Raw genomic sequence first — 19,770 nt, 5'->3', positions numbered from 1 at the left:
CCAGTGGTTGCCAACCAGTGGGCCAGGGACCACTGGTGGTCCATGAGAAAATTTTGGTGGTCCGCAGAGAAATGTCACCCCCAAAGCAATTAATCCAGGCTGCGTGGGAACACAAAGCTGCGCTGCCCACGGGAACACAAGGCTTGCGTCGCTTGCATTGCAAACAACACAAGGTAGTGAAGGGAGGGGGGAAAGGGAAGAAGGGGGGAGAACTTGCCCTACTCATCTCACGCGCCTGGCCTGGCCACAGGGCTGCTTCTTCCCACTTCTTCCTTCTTCTGCTTTTGGCTGCATGCAAGGAAAGCAGCAAAAGTCTTTCTTTCTCTCCCCCAAACTCCGCCAGAAATGAGTCTTTGGGACCCTGCAAGGCATCCTTGCTCCAAGAGGCTGCGCTGGCGCGACAAGTCTCACAAAGACTCATTTCTGGTGGAATTGGGGGGAGAGAAAGGAAGACTTCTGCTGCTTCTGCTGCTTTCCTTGCACGAAGCCAAAAGTCTCTTTCTCTCTCTCTCTCTCTCCCCCTGTGAACGGAGCTGGAGACAGTATCCTGCAATCCCAAATAAAGAATGATCGATCGGTAGGAAAATGGGGTGGGGAATTTTCCTGCAGACTTTTTTGGGGATTTTCCCAAGGTCTCTGGTCCACGGGATTTAAAATGATGAGTTTGGTGGTCCCTGAGGTCCAAAAAATGATTTTAAATGATGAGTTTGGTGGTCCCTGATCTAGTCAGAGCTGAAGAAGCTTCTTGAATGAAAAACAAGAAAGTCCAGTTTTCTTCAAAGAAAAAGAAGAAAGTGCAGTTGCCTCTTTCAAAAAAGCACCTTTGGAACAACCATGACCTGGATGGCTGAGAATCTCCCTAGAGATTCAGTTAAGTTAGTAACATAGTTGTTAAGTGAATCTGGCTTCCCAATGGACTTTGCTTGTCAGAAGGTCACCAAGGCTGATCACATGACCTCAGGAAACTGCAACGGTCATAAAAATGAGTTGGTTGCCAAGCATCTGAATTTTGATCACGTGACTATGGGGATGGTGCAACGGTCGTATGTGTGAAAAACGGTCATAACTCATTTTTTTTGCAGTGCCGTTGTGACGTTGAAAGGTCAATAAATGAATTGTTGTAAGTTGAGGACTACCTGTACATGGAAACTTCTTTGTGGATGGGCCAAATAGGGGGTTCTCTTTGATCTGCTTGGCATTTGAAAGGCTCTTGATTCCATGCTGCTAAAATAATTGGGTGGGAGTAAAAGTATTTGCCAGAAACTCTTGTCACAGGCATCTTTAGTGCATTTCTGGAGACCAACCTCAGAGTCTGCCAAACTCCCTGTTTCTCCTAATGGTTTTAAAACTCTTTTATTTGGAAAAAAAAAAAAAAGCTAGAAGGTTAGTAGACCTGAAAAGCAAAGCTTCGCCTCCTAACGCTGCTATCAGCTGCTTTTGGTGCCTGCAAAAAAATAAAATAAAATAAAAGAATAGGTGGCTCAGTGCTTTGTTTAGAAATCTGCATTTTCTCGAACCAAAGACAAACTGCCTATCTGCACACACACCCACACACCCACAAAGGAGCGGGAAGCGAGGAAAAAAGCACATTAAGGAACTTGGATCGGTTTCACCTCTTTGTGGTGCCAACCTGGATCTGAGTTTCTGCCATTGTATTGTGCCCGTCCCCAGCCAAAATCTCCACTGAAGTGAGCCACAATATATATATTTTGTGGTACAGAACATGAATTACAGTAACTGGCAAAGAATTAAAGTCCTCTCCCCCCCAATTCTACAGTAGGGTCCTAATCTGGTGATAGACATTTGTGAACAGGAAACCCTTTGCGCCTGGACAGAACTGCAGAGCTGAGATATGTTCTGACCCAAGGCTTCCTGTAAGCACTGGACTTTTTCCCTTCAACCGAAAAGAATGAACTTCTGAAAGCTAGATATTTCAGAAGGAATCCTTTATTGAAAGTGGGTGATTCCCAGCACTACTCAAAGCAGAGTCTAAGATGTTTCCAGGCATACAGTAATAGATAAGGGGAGTTAGAATCCCTCCCTTTATTTAAATGTGGATTTAGTCAAACAAAGAACCAACATGTTAATTCCCCTCTCCCCTTCTCTGGGAACGTATCTTAGGAGAGTTCCCAGGGGTATCTTCTAGAGCTGGAATTTTTATGATCCCTTCTCATCTTGTTATCTCTTCAAGAGGTGACAAGTTTCTAGACATCCGGCTCCAATCCTCCAGTTGCATATCATGGGCAAGTTATACAGAATCAATATAAGATTTAATATATTCAGGCTACATCAAAAAGGATCACTTGTACCAACTCCCCCCCCTTCTTCTTCCATTGAAGAATGGCAGATACACGGATCTGACACTTCCTGAGACAGTAACAATCACTTGCTCTTCCCAAAAACCATTTTTTTAATTTCAACGGCTGTGAATTATATGCATTCACAGCTCGTAATGAGTCCCAAACAGTTTAGGAATAGTCCAACAGAAGTCTGCCATAGTCTTTTGGGATAAGGTTGATAAGCACTTGCCTTTATCTCCCTTGAAATGCTGCCAATGACTAAATTGCCAATTAGCTGTACAAGGCCAAATGGAGCACAAAGTTAACACGGAGCTTCAGATTTTAAACCAACCAGAATGAATAAAGTTGCTTCCTGCAAAGGCTCATGTCCCTTTGCTTTTTTTTTATGTCTTATGGGAGGGGCCGATCACCTCCAAACCTTACTCCTGAGTCGCCCCTTTTGTCTTAACTGTTCTTGCCTTCTGGCAGCTCTGCACAAGCGCGCACTGGGAGCAGGCTCCCCCTGTTCCTCTGCCTCGCTGATGTCAGATTCTGACTCTCAGGTGGTCCTGGCCCCAACTGTGTTGGACGCAAATCCCTCATCTGAACCCTCCCCAGACTCCAGGACTGGCCCATGTTCCTCCCCACTGTCCAACTCTGCTGCCAGCTCCACAGATAATTTGTATAGTTATTAATTGACTTCCTTGGAAGGTGACTAACAAGCAAGGACTGGAGCGCTTAACACCAGACATGTCATTAGAAGGCAAAATCACGAAACTGTGTCTCACTTATTTTGGCCATGACATGCAGTGGAATTCACTTAGAGTGGTGTGGTGGCCTAGAGGTGGAGCTCTCGCCTCACAATCAGGAGGCTGTGAGTTCGATCCTAGGTAGAGGCAGATACTTATCTCTCTGAGCACACTGCAAGTATATCTGCTGAACAAAACTCTGCATTGGCAACAGGAAGGGCAGCTGGCCATTAAAACACTCTGCTAGCGCCATTCAGTTGCCTAGACTCAACCCCACAAGGGATTATGGGGTCGTTAAATGAAGATGATGATGCGGGGAATTCACCGGAGAAAGCAATTATGTTTGGTGGAGTTAATGGTAAAAGGAAACCAGGCCACCAAAGAACACAATGGCTGAACACCATCAAAGCTGACACCAACCAGAGCATAGAAAAACTCAAAAGAAGTAGTGCAAGATGGAAGGTGTGACCCATAGAATCGCCAAGAGTTGGTTGTCATTCTCCTCTTACGACACAATCGGAACAATAATGTCTGTTGCTGAGTGAAAGTAGTCATTAAAGTGAGTCATGACCACTTTTAGTATTGTCGACGTCCTTAAGCGACTCACCCAATAAGAAGCAAATCTGATTTCCTCATGATTTGCTGGCTGGGAAGGTGACAGATGGCAATTAAATGACCCTGGGAAGCTTCAACCATCACACTTACTAGCCAGTTGCTAAGTGCCTGGATCACGATGGTGTGACCATGGGAACCCTGAGACAGCTGTAAGGGCGAGGACTGGTCGCAAGTCACTTTTTAAAATCACTGTCGCCACTTTGATTGGTTGCTAAGCAAATGTTCTACCTGTAAGGACTACCTATAATTTATCCCTAACCTTCACAAAGGACCCTTGTTATTGATTGATTGATTGATTTAACAGAATCACAGAGTTGAAAGGGACCCTGGGCATTTTCTAGTCCAGCGGCCCACAACATTTTGGGCACCAGGGTATAGTTCTGTGGAGAAAGGTTTTTCCGTGGACCGGAGGGGGCGTGGTTTTGTGTGCTGCCTGACTACTGAAGATGGGGCTTTGTGTGTTTGCACAGACCGCCTGCTGGCGTGCCGTGGCCTTGTTGCCAGTCCAGGGACTGGGAGTTGGGGACCCCTGTTCTAGTCTAATCCCTTGCTCAGGCAGGAAACCCTATACCAGGAGTGTCAAACTCAAGACCTGCGAGCCAGATCCAGCCCACGGGGTGCTTAGATCTGGCCCACGGGGCCATCTTGGAAACAGCGAAGGACCAGCTCGCGATGCCTCTGCCAGTGAAAATGGAGCTTGTGAGGGCAGTGCGAGCTCCGTTTTCGGCTGCGATGGCCTCCTGAAACCCTCTGCCAGCGAAAACAGAGCTCGGGAGGGCACGCAGCCCTCCCGAGCTCCATTTTCTCTGGAAAGCACTGGGGCCACCACAGATGCTCCCCACACGAGTGACATCGAGTTGGCCACGGCCAACCTGTTATGGTTAGCCGGCAGCAATGGGGAGGAGTTTCCCGAGGAGCCTGTGCTAAGTGCAAGTGAGAGCAGGATGATTCATAGAAGAGCAACACAGGCGACTCGGGAGTAAGCATGCTAATTAATGTGCCCTCCCTCCAGGGAATATCAGCCTGGTTTCAAAGGGTTTTTGCTCTGTAGAAGGCAAAAAACGCTCTAAGGACTCAACATTGTGGAGACTCCGGCTTATCTGAAGAATTCTGTCGAGGTTTTTCTGGTTGGACTAATTGGCTGCAAGCCATCTTTTATCTACAAAGAAGTTATTTGTAGATTAAAGCTGTAAAGGTTTGAGTTACTGAGTTGGTCTCTGGGAACCTGGTTGGGTCAGAACACCCCCAATGATGTTGGCCCTCAATGAAATCAAATTTGATGCCCCTGCCCTATACCATTTCAAACAAATCCAGTCTTGCTTGTTTGCTGCCTGGTGCAAAAAAGAATGCCAACAATAAAAATAACAAATCCTCCCACTCTTTTTAAGCCCAAAAGCCAAACAACCTGGCAGTTCCCCTTCTAAATAAGGGGGCAAGTTTGATCAAAGCCTATGCTCTTATATTCTCTTTCTGGTTTTGTTTCTTCATCTCAGACAGTCCTCAGTTAAACCCTGGAGAGCAGCTTTGTCTGGTGCATAGGTGTCTATTTGATTCCTAGTGAGATTGCACTTCCCTTCTGTTTATGCAAAGAATAAAAAATAGAGGTAGTCTCCTTGACTTAAAACCATTTGTTTAATGACCGTTCAAAGTTACAACGGCACTGAGAAAAGTGACTTATGATCGTTTTTCATCCTTATGACCGTTGCAGCATCTCCATGGTCATGCGATCAGAATTCGGATGCTTGGCAAGTGGTTCATGTTAATGCCGGTTGTGTGTGTGTGTGTGTGTCTCGGGGTCATGTGATCAGCTTTGGCGAATGGGGAAGTCAGATTCACTTAACAACCATATTACTAAGTTAACTGCAGCAATTCCCTGAAGAGCTGTGGCATGAAAGTCTGTAAAATGGGACAAAACTCAACACCTGTCTCACTTAGCAGCAGACATTTTGGGCTCAATTGTGGTCGTAAGTCTAGGACTACTTGTATCCCAACCCAATCATGGATAGCTTTCAAACTCATGGGGTCACTTTGGCACTTTAGGATGTGTGGACTTCAACTCCCAGAATTCCCCAGTTGATGTCAGTGTTCCAAAAATTATCCATTCCAGCCAGTAACTCCAAGACAACCATAATCTCAAAGTACTTTTATTAGAATAGAAACTTGGCACCTCTGTGGAATTCCAAAACTAAAGTTTCCCTCTGGACTTTCCAAAAGGACGCAACCTACAAACTATCCCCTTTTTCCCACATCATACATTACATGAACCAATCCCCCTTCAGTCCCAATTCTTCGTGTGCCATTCACAATGACCTTGAATTACTAAAGAATTTATTTTGTCTACTGAGAGCTACTCAAATAATATCAGCCCCCTCCATTCCTCCACCGCTATGTGGCAGCTTTTTATAATGATTCCAAAGCTGACAGTTGAAGTCCAGACATTTTAAGTTGCTGAGGTTGATAAGCCCTTATCTGGAGCAATTTATCCTCGGGGGGTTTTTTTCTCTGCCTTTCATTTGGCCTGTGCCTTTGTTGCAAAATGGGATGGGATGTGTGTGAGCAGCCAGTGTCATCTTCTCCAGACTAATAATAATAATAATAACAATAACAATAATAATAATTAATTAATAATTAATAATAATAGGATATGTCAGTGCCTGGAGACAGCAGAATAGAAGAGAAAGAACTGGAGAAGGTCACAAGATACACAAAGACATACAAATAGAAATAGAACAACTATGGCAAAGGCAAGCAAGGGTAGTACCAATAGTAATAGATGCCTTGAGTGCAGTCCCAAAACAACTGGAACACCACTTGAACACCATAGGCCTTGACAAATTTGCCATCAGTCAATTGCAGAAGGCAGCTTTACTTGGAACAGCTTCCATCCTGCGGCAATATCTGTAACACCATCAAAAATCCAGATTTGCCTATCCCAGGTCCTTGGTAAGGACTTGATAGGTAGACAAAAATGCCAAACCCGGTCATAACATCTGGCTGACTGTGCGATTAATAATGATAATAATGATAGTAATATTTTATTGTCATTGTATATATATACACAGTATACACATACAACGAAATTCACATAACACCCAGAGACCAGACCCAACACGCACGCACACATGACAATCCTCAAACACGCACCTCACCCACCAAAATTCCCCACCCCCTAAAACACACAAGCATCCACACAACAGACCAAGTAATAGTGTCCAACAGCTCACTGATGGTGGTCCTTAAGTTTATTGTTAAGTGCAATTATAGCTCTGGGATAAAAACTGTTTTAATTGTTCTGTATCTTCAGCCAGAAAGCAACAGTTCACAAAGATTGTGAGCAGGATGGGAAGAGTCTGAGAATGTTGTGTGACTTCCTCAAACAGCGAGATGCGAAGATGTTGTCCAGGGCTGATAGCTGGAGCCTGATGATATTCTGGGCAGTTTTAATTATTCTCCGTAGAGCTTTTTTGTCTTACTCTAATGTTTTGTTCTTACTATAATGGCTGCTTCTGTGGAGAGTGAATGTAGTGTGGGCAGAAACAGGTTCAGGGTGAAATATCCTCTTTAAGTCTTGGATAGTAAGCGATGAGGAATGCCTTAATGGCAAGAGGAGTTAGGAATGTGTAACATTTTTCTTGTCTTAGCTTAAAAATATTCATTTATTCGTTGGCATTGCTTGCTCTGAAAGGTCAAGATAAAATATCTGGGGAACGTCCCTTCATTTTATCTCAGTGAGGTATGTTGGACAGAGAGAGGGAGGTGCAGTACGTTCCGAGATTGACTGAGGGCAGAGGGAATGGCTTTGGAGATAGGAGGAAGAGCTGCTACCAAGGCAACAGTCAGATCAAAGCCAAGAATGTAATGTGAGTAAACATCTCAGACTTGCCTAATACTTGAAGATAAAGGGAAGGAGGGGGAAACTGCAATCAGACTTGAAAAATTCTGCAATTGTAACTTTATGAAGGTAGTCCTTGACTTACAACTGTTTGTTTAGTGACTGAAGTTACAATAGCACTGAAAAAAGTGACTTACGACCGTTTCTCACACTTACAACCATTGCAATATCTCCATGGTCATGTGATCAAAATTCAGCCGCTTGGCAATTGACTCATATTTATGACGGTTGCAGTGTGCCAGGTTCATGTGATCAACCCCCTTTTGCGACCTTCTGACAAGCAGAGTCGGTGGGGAAGCCAGATTCACTTAACAACTGTGTTAAACTCAGAAAGTTGGATGTGTTTGTTCGTAGTCCTCTTGAAGAGGTATGCAGAGCATCTAATTGAAGAACGGGATTGTCACGGAGGAAAAAATCGTGTTATTCACTTAACAACTGTGGCAAGAAAGGTCGTAAAATAGAGCCAAATCCATATAACAAATGTCTTGCTTAGCAACAGAAATGTTGGGCTCAATTGTGGTCATAACTCGAGGACTACATGTAGTAAAAGTAGCACTGACCAAATCTCCTAGTCTGGTCAATCTTTAAAAAATGACATTTTCTTGGTTCAGTTCCAGCCTCTTAATTAATGTTCTGTTTACAACTAGCACTTTATTAATATCTTTCTATAGGATGGGCATTATCTTACACCAATCAGGACACGGTCATAGCCATCACAGTCACAAGGAGGGGACACAAAATACTAGTGTGCGAGCTGCATTTGTCCACGTAGTTGGAGATCTTGTGCAAAGCATTGGAGTTTTGGTGGCTGCTATCATAATCTACTTCAAGGTAAGAGTTCCAACAGAGAGATTATTATTCTTTCCCCTCAATCATAGAATAGTGCCCCAGCAATTTTAAGGGACTACCAGGTTCGATCGTTCATTGTGATCTTGATTAGTGGATCACACGTTTAAAGCAAGAAGTGGAAATATGTATAAAACTAGCTAAGTCAAACTCATTCATCCTGTTGGATTATTGAAGAGTTTTGAGGCTGCCAGGGACTTCATTCCCACACCTTAATTTTTTTATTTATTTATTTGATTTGCCAATTGTTTACAAGATAATAAGTATAAGTGTATACATAGTTGTGAATACATGAAATGGGTACATATAAGAAAAATAAAACAAGAATAAGAGAAACAATAGGACAGGGACGGTAGGCACGTTGGTGCGCTTATGCACGCCCCTTACAGACCTCTTAGGAAAGGGGTGAGGTCAATAGTAGACAGTCTAAGGTTAAAGTTTTTGGGGTTTGGGGAAGAGACTACAGAGTCGGGTAGAGTATTCTAGACATTGACCACTCTATTGCTGAAGTCGTATTTCCTGCAATCAAGTTTGGTGCGGTTAACTTTGAGTTTGTATCTATTGTGTGCTCTTGTGTTATTATGGTTGAAGCTGAAGTATTCATTGACAGGTAGGACATTGCAATGTATGATTTTATATACCATGCTTAAATCAGACCGAATTTGAGGAAGTAGGGCAAAGGTCTCCAAACTGGGCAACTGTAAGACTTGTGGACTTCAACTCCCAGAATTTTCCAGCCAGCATAGCTAAGTCAAGGACTACCTGTAGCTATTTTGTTATCATATTTGGGCAGTGTGGATATGACTGCTGAAATGTCACAAATTGGAGGCTGCACGTTGGCTACTCCCTGATTTAAAAGAAGGCAATGACTGTCAAATCTTCAGCTTGGTGCCTCGCGGGCATTCTGCCACCCCTCTTGGGAAGCAGGAGGCGGGGAGAGGAGAGGAAACAGGCCAGGGGTGTCAAACTTGCATCATTACATGACGTATGGTGACTTTTCTCCCCATAGCTGGCTAAGGAATTCTGGGAGTTGAAGTCCACAAGTCTTAAAGTTGCTAAGTTTGGAGACCTCTGGACTTGACGGAAACCAGAGGTTGAGAACCAGCTTATTCCAGTCCTCAAGGAGGCGGAGACTGAGAAAGGAATGCAAATTGCACCAAACATACAAGCCATTCCCAGAACACCTATGTGGCATGCAATTGGTCAAGGAGGAGCCAGCCAAGGGTGGAGGATGGCCTGGACAAAAGGGAAAAGTTTGTAATCTTTTGCGCGGGAACTTCAGTTCCAGCCTCCTTTGTTTGCAACCACTAATTCTCAGTCAAAGAATTGTATCATTTCAACCAAATGGAGTCAAGAGTCATTCTTACTTAGGAATCCAGCTGTGACAAGCCTGACATTGACCCTCCCAGTGGTGGGATTCAAATTTTACTACCGGTTCTGTGGGTGTGGCTTGGTGGGGTGGCTTGGTGGGCGTGGCAGAGGAAAGATATGTAAAATCCCCATTCCCTCTCCACCCCACTAACCTGCTTTCCAGCTCCGTTCTCCTGTGCAGGGCAACCAAAGGAGACCCAGTCGATCAGCAGAGGCAGAGAATAGATGGGGCAGAGCCAGTCAGAGGTGGGATTTACCAGTTCTCCAAACTACTCAAAATTTCTGCTACTGGTTCTCCAGAAATGGTGAGAACCTGCTGAATACCACCTCTGGACCCTCTTGTTCCTACGCAGACATCCCCTCTGTGGTAGAGTTGAATTATTTAATACTAAAGCAGAACCGGAAGCCGCTGGCTGTCCAGAGGAAGTTAAGGAGGTTATGATTTCAGCTCTTTCTAGCCATGCTGACTGGAGGCCAAGCCCAACGTTAGGAAGGCCATGGGTACTTCTACCCTAGGGCAGGGGTCCCCAACCACCAGTCCATGGACCGGTACCGGTCCGTGGAACAAGTCCTACTGGGCCGCTGGTTTGCTGGGCGCCGCCATCTTGTTTTGATGAAAAAGTGCTTCCGGTGAGCTTTTCCGGGTAGAAAGCTCACCGGAAGCACTTTTTCATCAAAACAAGATGGCGGCGCCCAGCTGATGCCGGTACCGGTCCGCGGCATAAAAAAGGTTGGGGATCACTGCCCTAGGGTAAGAAAGAATGCTGCCAGTAGACATCGGCTGTGACTCACTGATGACATAATTGCCAAGCCAGATCTTAGAAAAGGACTCGGCTCTTGAACAAAGAGAAGACTCATGGGTTATTTTCTTCTTTTTTCTAGCCAGAATATAAATCGTGGATCCTATCTGTACGAGCTTTGTGTTTTCCATCCTGGTCCTTGGAACAACACTGAACATTCTCCGAGATGTTATCCGTGTGCTGATGGAAGGTCATTTCCTAGGGCTGGGAGATGGGACTGAGAGCGTTAAGTTGGCTTTTGAAGACAGCAGGCCCATGTTGACCTTCGTATGATAGAGTAATAATATAATAAAATGGTATAATAAAAGTATGGCGTAAACCCCACCTAGGGAGAAATGTCTGGAGATTCCCCACCATCCAGGGTCATGGTGGTCCCCAGAGTGCTTCTCCAAAAGCCAACTGGACTTTTCTTGTTTTATTTCCTTGGCAAGACGTTTCTTCAGTTCTAACTGCAAAGAATAGAGATCCTTCCATTCCCCACCATTCAGTTGGAACTGAAGAAGCTTCTTGGAGGAGAAGCAAAACGTTTTTAAGGAAAAAATACAGTTGCCTTTTGGAAAAGATGTTGAGACTCTAGAAAGAGTGCAGAGAAGAGCAACCAGGATGATTAGGGGACTGGAGGCTAAAACATATGAAGAACAGTTGCAGGAACTGGGCCTGGCTAGTCTAGGGAAGAGAAGGACCAGGGGAGACAGGATAGCAGTCTTCCAATATTTGAGGGGCTGCCAAGAGAGGAGGAAGGGGTCAAGCTATTTTCTAAAGCACCTGAAGGCCAGACAAGGAATAATGGATGGAAACTGAACAAGGAGAGATTCAACCTGGAAATAAGGAGAAACTTTCTGACAGTGAGAACAATCAACCAATGGAACAGCTTGCCCTCGGAAGTTGTGGGAGCGCCATCACTTGAGACTTTCAAGAAGAGATTGGACTGCCATTTGTCAGAAATGGTGTAGGGTCTCCCGCTTGGGCAGGGGGTTGGACTAGATGACCTACAAAGTCCCTTCCAACTCTATCTGTTATCTGTAAAAGCACCTTTGGGACCTCCAGAGGAGAAACCCTGGGTTTGCTATTACAAGCTCCTTTAGTGCTTTCACAACACTAGTTGCCAAGTGTCAATAATGCATCATCATAGATTGTCGTGAGCCCATAGGATGCTACACACACATCAGCATTATGCATTGCTCCCAACTTTTGTCTTCCAACTGGAGGGGTAGAAGCCTTCTCAGTGCCTCCTGCCATCCCCTACTGAGGTTCAGAAAGCCATTTAGAAACCACTCTTAGAAAGACCGTTCCAGGAGGAAATTAGACTGGATCTTAAGGGACAATATTTGTAGTTCAGGGTTGACATGAGGGGTCCTTGGTGCTCTCTGAGCTTGGTGGTTTTCTTGCAGACATTTTATTATCCAAACTAGGTTACAGCATCAGCACGGATGATACCTAGTTTGGGTAATGAAACACCTGAAGGAAAAAACCAAGCTCAGAGAGCATCAAGGACCTTCCAGACTGGATCTTCTACCCTCCGTCCATTTGGAATGGCTTGCTAATCAGAAGAGTTGATTTCTCTAGAAAGGGAAACTATTTTAACTTGAAAAGCTATGCCATCCATGTAAATTGCAGTGATGTTAATTTAATGTGACAAGACTTTTAGCACACCCCATTTGTGTGTGGGGAGGGCTCTTGGCAGTTTATAGTACAGGTAGTCGTCAACTTACAACTGCAATTGCACCTAAAATTGTTGTTAGAATAGAACAGAACAGAACGCTTTATTGGCCAAATGTGATTGGACACGCAAGGAATTTGTCTTGGTACAAATACTCTCAGTATACCTAAAAGAAAAGATACATTCGTCAAGAATCATAAAGTACAACAGTGATCCCCAACCTTTTTGACGCCGCGGCCCGGTACCGGCATCAGCTGGGCGCCGCGGCCCGGTACCGGCATCAACTGGGCGCCGCCATGTTTTTGGCGAAAAAGTGCTTCCGGTGACCTCACCGGAAGCACTTTTTCGTCAAAAGATGGAGCGCCAGCGCTCGGTGAGCTTTTTCGGGTAGAAATGGCTTTCTACCCGGAAAAGCTCACGAAGCGCATGCCGCCATCTTTTGATGAAAAAGTGCTTCCGGTGAGCTTTCTACCGGGAAAAGCTCACCGGAAGCACTTTTTACCAAAAAAAGATGGCGGCGCCCAGCAACCAGCGGCCCGGTAAGACTTGTTCCGCGGACCGGTACCGGTCCGCGGACCGGTGGTTGGGGACCCCTGAATTACAACACTTAATAAAAGTCATAGGGTACAATAAGCAACCAAATCATACCAGGAAACAGTCAATATATGTTGCTAAGTGAACCGTTTGTTATGTGAATTTTGCCCCATTTTATGACTTTTTTTGCCCCGGTTAAGTGAATCGGTGCAGTTGTTAAGTTAGGAACACGGTTGTTAAGAGACAAAAAGGGAGCACATGACTCCCAGGACACTGCAACGGTCATAAATATGAATCGGTTGCCAAGCGCCTGAATTCACATGAACTTGGGGATGCTGCAATGGTGGTAAGTGTGAAAAACAGTCACAAGTCACTGTTTTCAGCACTGTGGTAACTTTGAACAGTCATTAAATGAACTGTTAGTGGAGGATTACCCGTTGTAATCAACATAGGAAAGGGCACGAAAAGTTATACTTTACCTTAGCCTCCCCATTGCTGGGTACTGAAAAGTCAGTTTGAAGAAAAAGAACACCTCATATAAATTACAAACTCAGCTGAAGAAGGTCTTGCCCAGCTTCTGCTCAGATGGCAAGATGCAACTTTGGGAGTCTCCCAAAAAAGAAGATAAGATAAATTTACAGCTGAAACAGATAGAATAGATAGATAGAATTCTTTTATTGGCCAAGTGTGGTTGGACGCACAAAAATTTGTCTTGGTGCAAATGCTCTCAGTGTACATAAAAGAAAAGATACATTCGTCAAGAATCATAAGGTACAACACTTAATAATAGTCATAGGGTACAATAAGCAATCAAATCATACTAGGAAACAGTCAATATGGATTGTAAGGATACAAGCGACAAAGATACTGAAAGCTTCCATCATTTAAGCCACTGAGTCATCCATGATAGGAAGCCCAAGGTGTGTGAAAGATGTAGAACTGCAAGATCCTTCGCATCCTCCTGTTTGGACTCATTTCTTCCATTTCCTTCTTATTGTCTTACAGGTACTCCAAAAAGCATAGATTTCAATGACGTGAAGACCATCCTGCTCTCCATAAGTGGCGTGAAAGCAATCCATAGCCTCCACATCTGGGCTCTAACGGTGTCTCAGCCGGTGCTGTCAGTCCATATCGCAATCAGTAAGTCACATGATTGTGAGGCAAGTTTAGAATTTACATCATTCTGGAACAAGGATAATATACCCAGACACCCAGAATAACTATAGTTCAGTGTTTCTCAACTGTAGGAACTTGAAAATGCGTGGACTTCAATGCCCAAAATTCCCCCAGCCAGCATGCAAATCCACATCTCTTCAAGTTGTTGAATTATTGAGTCATGCCCACTTTAATGACCTGTCTTGCCACGGTTTTTAAATCAAATTATGGCAGTTGTTAGGTGGCTTAGTGGCTAAGACACTAAGCTTGTTGATCAGAAAGGTCGGCAGTTTGGTGGTTTGAATCCCTAGCACTGCGTAATGGAGTGAGCTCCCGTTACTTGTCCCAGCTTCTGCCAACCTAGCAGTTCGCAAGCATGTAAAAATGCAAGGTGGGACCACTTTGGTGGGAAGGTAACAGTGTTCCGTGCGCCTTCGGCATTTAGTTATGCCGGCCACATGACCATGGAGACGTCTTTGGACAGCACTGGCTCTTCAGCTTTGTAACGGAGATGAGCACCACCCCCTAGAGGCAGGAATGACTAGCACGTATGTGTGAAGGGAACCTTTACCTTTACTGCAGTTGTTAAGTGAATCACATGGTCATTAAGCGAATTTGGCTTCCCCTGTTGACTTTGCTTTTGGAAGCCTCCTGGAAAGATTTCAAATGGCAGTCATAGGACCCCAGGATGCTGCAACTGTCATAAATACAAGTTTCCAATTTTTGATCATGTTACCACGGGGATGCCATAATGGTTGTAAGCATTAGACCTGTCTGTAAGTCACCTTTTCGGTGCCATTATAACTTTGAACAGACACTAAGTGAATGGTTGTAAGATTATGATGGTGAGAGTTTACCAAGAATATTCCATAAATGTTTCTCTAAAGTTAGCAAAATTAAGCTTTTGTGATGACCCATAGTCTCTCAAAATAACCCCAAACCCAAAACATATATTAAAGTCTGGTAAAGCCTTCAACTTAACTTCACTGTTTTATTAGGCACAGTTTAAAGTCACAAAAGTAAATAATGAGGCAAACAGAAAACCAAAACAAACCGCATTGATGAGAGTTCTGAAGCAAGCCGAGATAACTAATAATAAACTCCAGAAAAATAACCGAGAAAAGTCCATGGGAAGAACGCCAGCAAAGATAAACCTCTTTCAAGGTGAACACTCATTGACTCCAGCAATTCTAACTGCGCAGTTGCAAACTTATATACATAGCTCCCACCTGCAAGCCACGAGGAGGATCATGGTAATCTCCTCTTGAGTAGACCTCGCTTTTACCTGATCCTCTTCTCCCTGCGTGACCTAGGATGGATAGGGGATGGGCCTGGATCCTCCTCTGACTGCTCAGCCGGCCTCTGCCCTTCCCCAGCCTCCTCCACCACCTCTGGAGCCACACTCCCACTCCCTGTTGGCTGTTCCTCCTCTTCCTCAGAGTCAGACTCCACCAGGGGCATGACAGCTTTACTTAAAGAAAACTGTCTTGATGGACTATTGGAAGTTCCTCCAGCCTGAATCGGTTAGGGCTGTGCACTCTGTGGACATTATTCAGAATTGTTTTGAACCTCACCTAAGACTTATTAAAGAAGGGCCACTTTTTAAGCTTCTGCCCAAGGCTGGAAAGGCAATTCTCATGAGGTGTGTCAGATTATGCCTGAATAAAGTTGTGTAGCTGTTAAGAACAGCAATAGCACTTAGACTTACATACCATTTCACAGTGCCTTACAACCCTCTCTAAGCAGTTTACAGAGTCAGCCTATATAATCTAAGTCCTCATTTTACCCACCTGGGAAAGATGGAAGGCTGAGTCACCTTGAGCCTGATGAGATTTGAACTGCCAAATTGCAGGCAGCCGGCAGCCGGCAGTCAGCAGAAGTAGCCTGCAGTACTGCACTTTAACCACTGTGCCACCGTGGCTCTTCTCTAAGACTATTAGGGAAGTGCTGTGCTTGCGTTTCCATAAGACCTAAAGCAGTTTTTCCAAATAATTTTTGAAGCATTCCCAGACTAAATTAGGACCATCCTTATCCATTCTTGAGTGCTGGCTTTTAAAAGGGGGGGGGGAGGCTTCAATTTCCCCACCATCTCCAATACTTGTCCTTTAGCTTTGTCATTTTTGTCCCAGATAAAGATGCTGATGCCCAGACTGTCTTGAAGGAAGCCAGCTGCCAACTGCAAAAAGCTTTTGATTTCCACACAACAACAATCCAGATAGAAAACTATTCGGAGGACATGAAGGATTGCCAAAAATGCCAGAGCCCCACAGACTGATCCACTGTTGCCAAGTAAGCTGGAGATGGATGTCCAGCCATGTTAAAGCTGCTACCTCAAAGTATCCTAAGTGTCACCCTACTTACTGACTCTTTGTGGCTAAATCCTTCTTCTGGAATCATCCAATTGAAAGTGCAATTCTTAACTTGTTTGAAATGAAGCCAAAAACTGTCTTTTCCTCCCTCCCTCCCTCTCTCCCTCCCTTCCTCCCTGATTTATAACAGAATGGCAGGAAATTCTTGTCTATTTATGTTGCCATGGTATCTGCTTTTGCATCATTCCATATCTGCTTACTAGACAAGCATCTCTCAAGTTTTAATTTCAGTCATTAAGCACAATCTTATATTCACTAGTTTTAGAGGTCTCATTGCCATTCTAGAACTAAAACATGCCAGGCTAGGACCATTTTAAAACAAATATAGCACTGTCTATAATACCTTAGCCATCTCTTTGTGATCCTAGGATAAATGGACTTATTTGGAACTGATAACATTTAATATTAATACTATAGAAAAGTGAATTAAAAATAACAAAAAATTAAGAAGAAAGCGATACAGAGCACCATCTAAGGGTTAAAGACTTCCTTCTTTTATGTTTCTATGGAAAATTACTGGTCATATAGAGAAGAAATGGAATAAAAGATTATTAATATAACAAGATCCCCAGAAGCTTTATTAAAAAAAAAGAAGGGGGAGATTACAGTTAAACATAAAAGAATGCAATACTTTGAGACTGTCAGAGGTTGATTGTGACAAGAAAACAGAAGAAAGAGAAAGTGAGATAAAAGGAGACTTTTGACAAGGATTATAGCAGAAAAACTTGACTTTAATAAAATAAAGAATAACTTAATAGACCAAAGAAATGGAAGAAATAAGTAAAGAATTTAAGTCGGAGCTCCAAAATGTGAGAGAGATGATTAAAGAAAGAATGAAACTGGTGGAGTTAATGCTGAATAAAGTAATGGCATCACAGCTCGCGGAAGAACAAAGGAAGCTCAGAGACGATGAAAATAACAGCCTTGATGAACATGAAGAACAAGGACCATTGTCAAAGGATATAAAAGGACTTAAAACAGAGACATCGACATTAGAGACAATAAACAAAAGAGATAAGACACTCAAGATTAAGAAGAAGAAGAAGGAAATATGTAAGAAGAAACCCCAAAAAAGAGAACTGAAAAGGGGGGGGGAACATGGCTGACAGGCAGAGGGAAACAAAAACAGAATTAGAAGGGAAAAAGATGGAAGATTGGGGAAACTTAGAAAAGGGAAACCTAGCCAAAATTAAAAGGAATGATAAAGTTATGAGCTTTAGAGATAAGGGTTAGGGATTGTATAAGGGGGATTATATAAAAAATTGTATGTGAATTATGCTGTTATGCACCCTTATATTGGAGGATTAAAAATGAGATATATTAAGAAGCTATTTTAGCAACTTCAGGGGGGGGATACCTTAAAATATATATGTTTTAAAATATACAGTTGATTATTTAATGTTAATATGTTTAAAGTTGGGGAATGAATTATTAAATCAGATAGATTGAGGGGATATACCATGTGGATCCTAAATATATTGGTTTTTATTTTTATTCTTTCTAGATTGTTGATTATATAATTGGCCTAGGAAAACTTTAGGAAAATAATGATGTGTAATGTTGAATAAAATAGGTGGTAAGCTAAAAATGGAAATAATAGGGGATACATACATACATACACATATACATATATATACATACATACATACATATACATTCATCTATATGTGGATGAAATGATATTGATATTGAATTAATGAATTTAAATATGAAATGGAAACTTATTTAAAGATGAGTGAAATGGACAATGATATGAGATATTATATAATATTGGTAGAAATGAAAGTATGATTATGTACAAGTATTATAATCTGGAACCACGTTGCCCACGTAAAGAGATGTGTAAAATTAAAAACTAAAAAACTTTTTGGGGAAAAAAAAGAAAGGTTGAAATTTACATTGTCTTATGATCTTAAAGAGAATTTTTATAAAATGATGTACCTTGGTGTACGATGCCAAATAAATTATCTAGAAGGCATTTCAAATGTATGTTGGAAATTTGAAGGGACATTTTGTCATGCTTGGTAGACATATGAAAAAGCTAAAAAAAAGTTTGGTCTCAGACACATTCTTTGATACAGAGGATTTAAAATTTTAAAAATTAAAAGTTTAATTGAAGCCAGAAGTTCTTCTTTTATTACATGGATAAAACAGAAAGGAGCTATTGCAGTTAAATATCATTCTGAAAAAGGGGTAATGTTTGGATTGTGTACAGGTAGGCCTCAACGTACAATCATAATTGAGCCGAAAAGTTCTGTTGCTAAGTGAGATATTGAGTTTTGCCCCATTTTACGACCTGCTTCCTAAACCTTGTGCATCTTGTGCATCCTTCTCAATAGGATTACAGTAAGAAAATGGCTTTTGTAGGTAGACTTTGATCCCAGGGCTCTTCATACCACCCTGCATTGATCTTTCCCCAGATTGTACACGCTTCTTAGATTATCCAACCACCATTTTGCTAAAATAGCAGAAACAAGCAAGTTTTCTATCATTTCAACCACAGACGAGTGAAGCTATGAAGATGCTATAACCACTAGGGGGAATTCATTATCACCCAACCATTGTTGGCAAAATATAAAACCTGTCCTCATAATTATTAGCTCAGCCTAATGGAGGTTGGATGGCTTCACATCCTGTCTCACTGCTCTAATATTACTTGGAAAACTGAAATGACAGCTGTTAACACATCATAGCATGGCTTCTCACAACAATGGGTAAGCCAGTTACTATGTCTGTGTGAATATACAGTTTGGGTCCCTGATTTGAAAACCATTTGATTAAATCTCTACTTTGCTTTTGAATGAAACTGGAAAGTTGATTCAGGCAATTGAATTAGCTCTGAATTGATACAGACAATTTCAGTCATTTTTGTATATGCACGCTAATGTTCTTTTTTTTCCAACTGATTCAGGAATCCAGATCCAATAAGTGGGTTTGGGCAACTAATTTGAACAATCTCTCCAAATGATTTTTTTCTATTCAATTGGGAATAGTTGAGTTGGATTCATTTTGGAGTTGATGACTGAAATCAGATTGTGCATGGCTTGTGCAAGCCTATGGACTACAAGAATCACATTTTTTGATCTTCTCATCACTTCTTATCGCCCATCCCCTCCCACTTGTGACTGTATGACTGTAACTTTGTCGCTTGTATCCTTATGATTTATATTGACTGTTTCCTAGTATGATTTGATTGCTTATTGTACCCTATGACTACCATTAAGTGTTGTATCTTATGATTCTTGACGAATGTATCGTTTCTTTTATGTACACTGAGAGCATTTGCACCAAGACAAATTCCTTGTGTGTCCAATCACACTTGGCCAATAAAGAATTCTATTCTATTCTATTCTATTCTATTCTATTCTATTCTATTCTATTCTATTCTATTCTATTCTATTCCATTCCATTCCATTCCATTCCATTCCATTCCATTCCATTCCATTCTATTTGTCTTTTGAAACAATGCTCTCCCTCTTAGTGATGAAACCCTAAATTCA

The 19,770-nt window shown here is 42.5% G+C and overlaps 1 protein-coding gene across 1 annotated transcript in view; it reads left to right on the top strand.

Moving 5' to 3' along the window:
• The window catches only part of SLC30A2 (solute carrier family 30 member 2), a 31,495-nt gene extending 14,198 nt beyond the window's left edge, over positions 1-17,297 (top strand). Inside the window, 5 exon segments of the mRNA XM_087970637.1 lie at positions 8,207-8,366; positions 10,635-10,644; positions 10,647-10,742; positions 13,752-13,886; positions 16,031-17,297. Of these exon segments, the coding sequence (XP_087826763.1) occupies positions 8,207-8,366; positions 10,635-10,644; positions 10,647-10,742; positions 13,752-13,886; positions 16,031-16,176 (547 nt within the window). The 3' untranslated portion in view covers positions 16,177-17,297.
• The last annotated feature ends 2,473 nt before the right edge of the window (positions 17,298-19,770 follow it).

The sequence above is a fragment of the Notechis scutatus genome, chromosome 8, assembly GCF_049901735.1.
Source record: "Notechis scutatus isolate UNSWTSFEM ecotype Mainland chromosome 8, rNotScu1.2, whole genome shotgun sequence".
NCBI lineage: Eukaryota > Metazoa > Chordata > Lepidosauria > Squamata > Elapidae > Notechis > Notechis scutatus.
The sequence above is the reverse complement of the archived record's forward strand: the minus strand, read 5'-3'. Positions and strand labels throughout refer to the sequence as shown.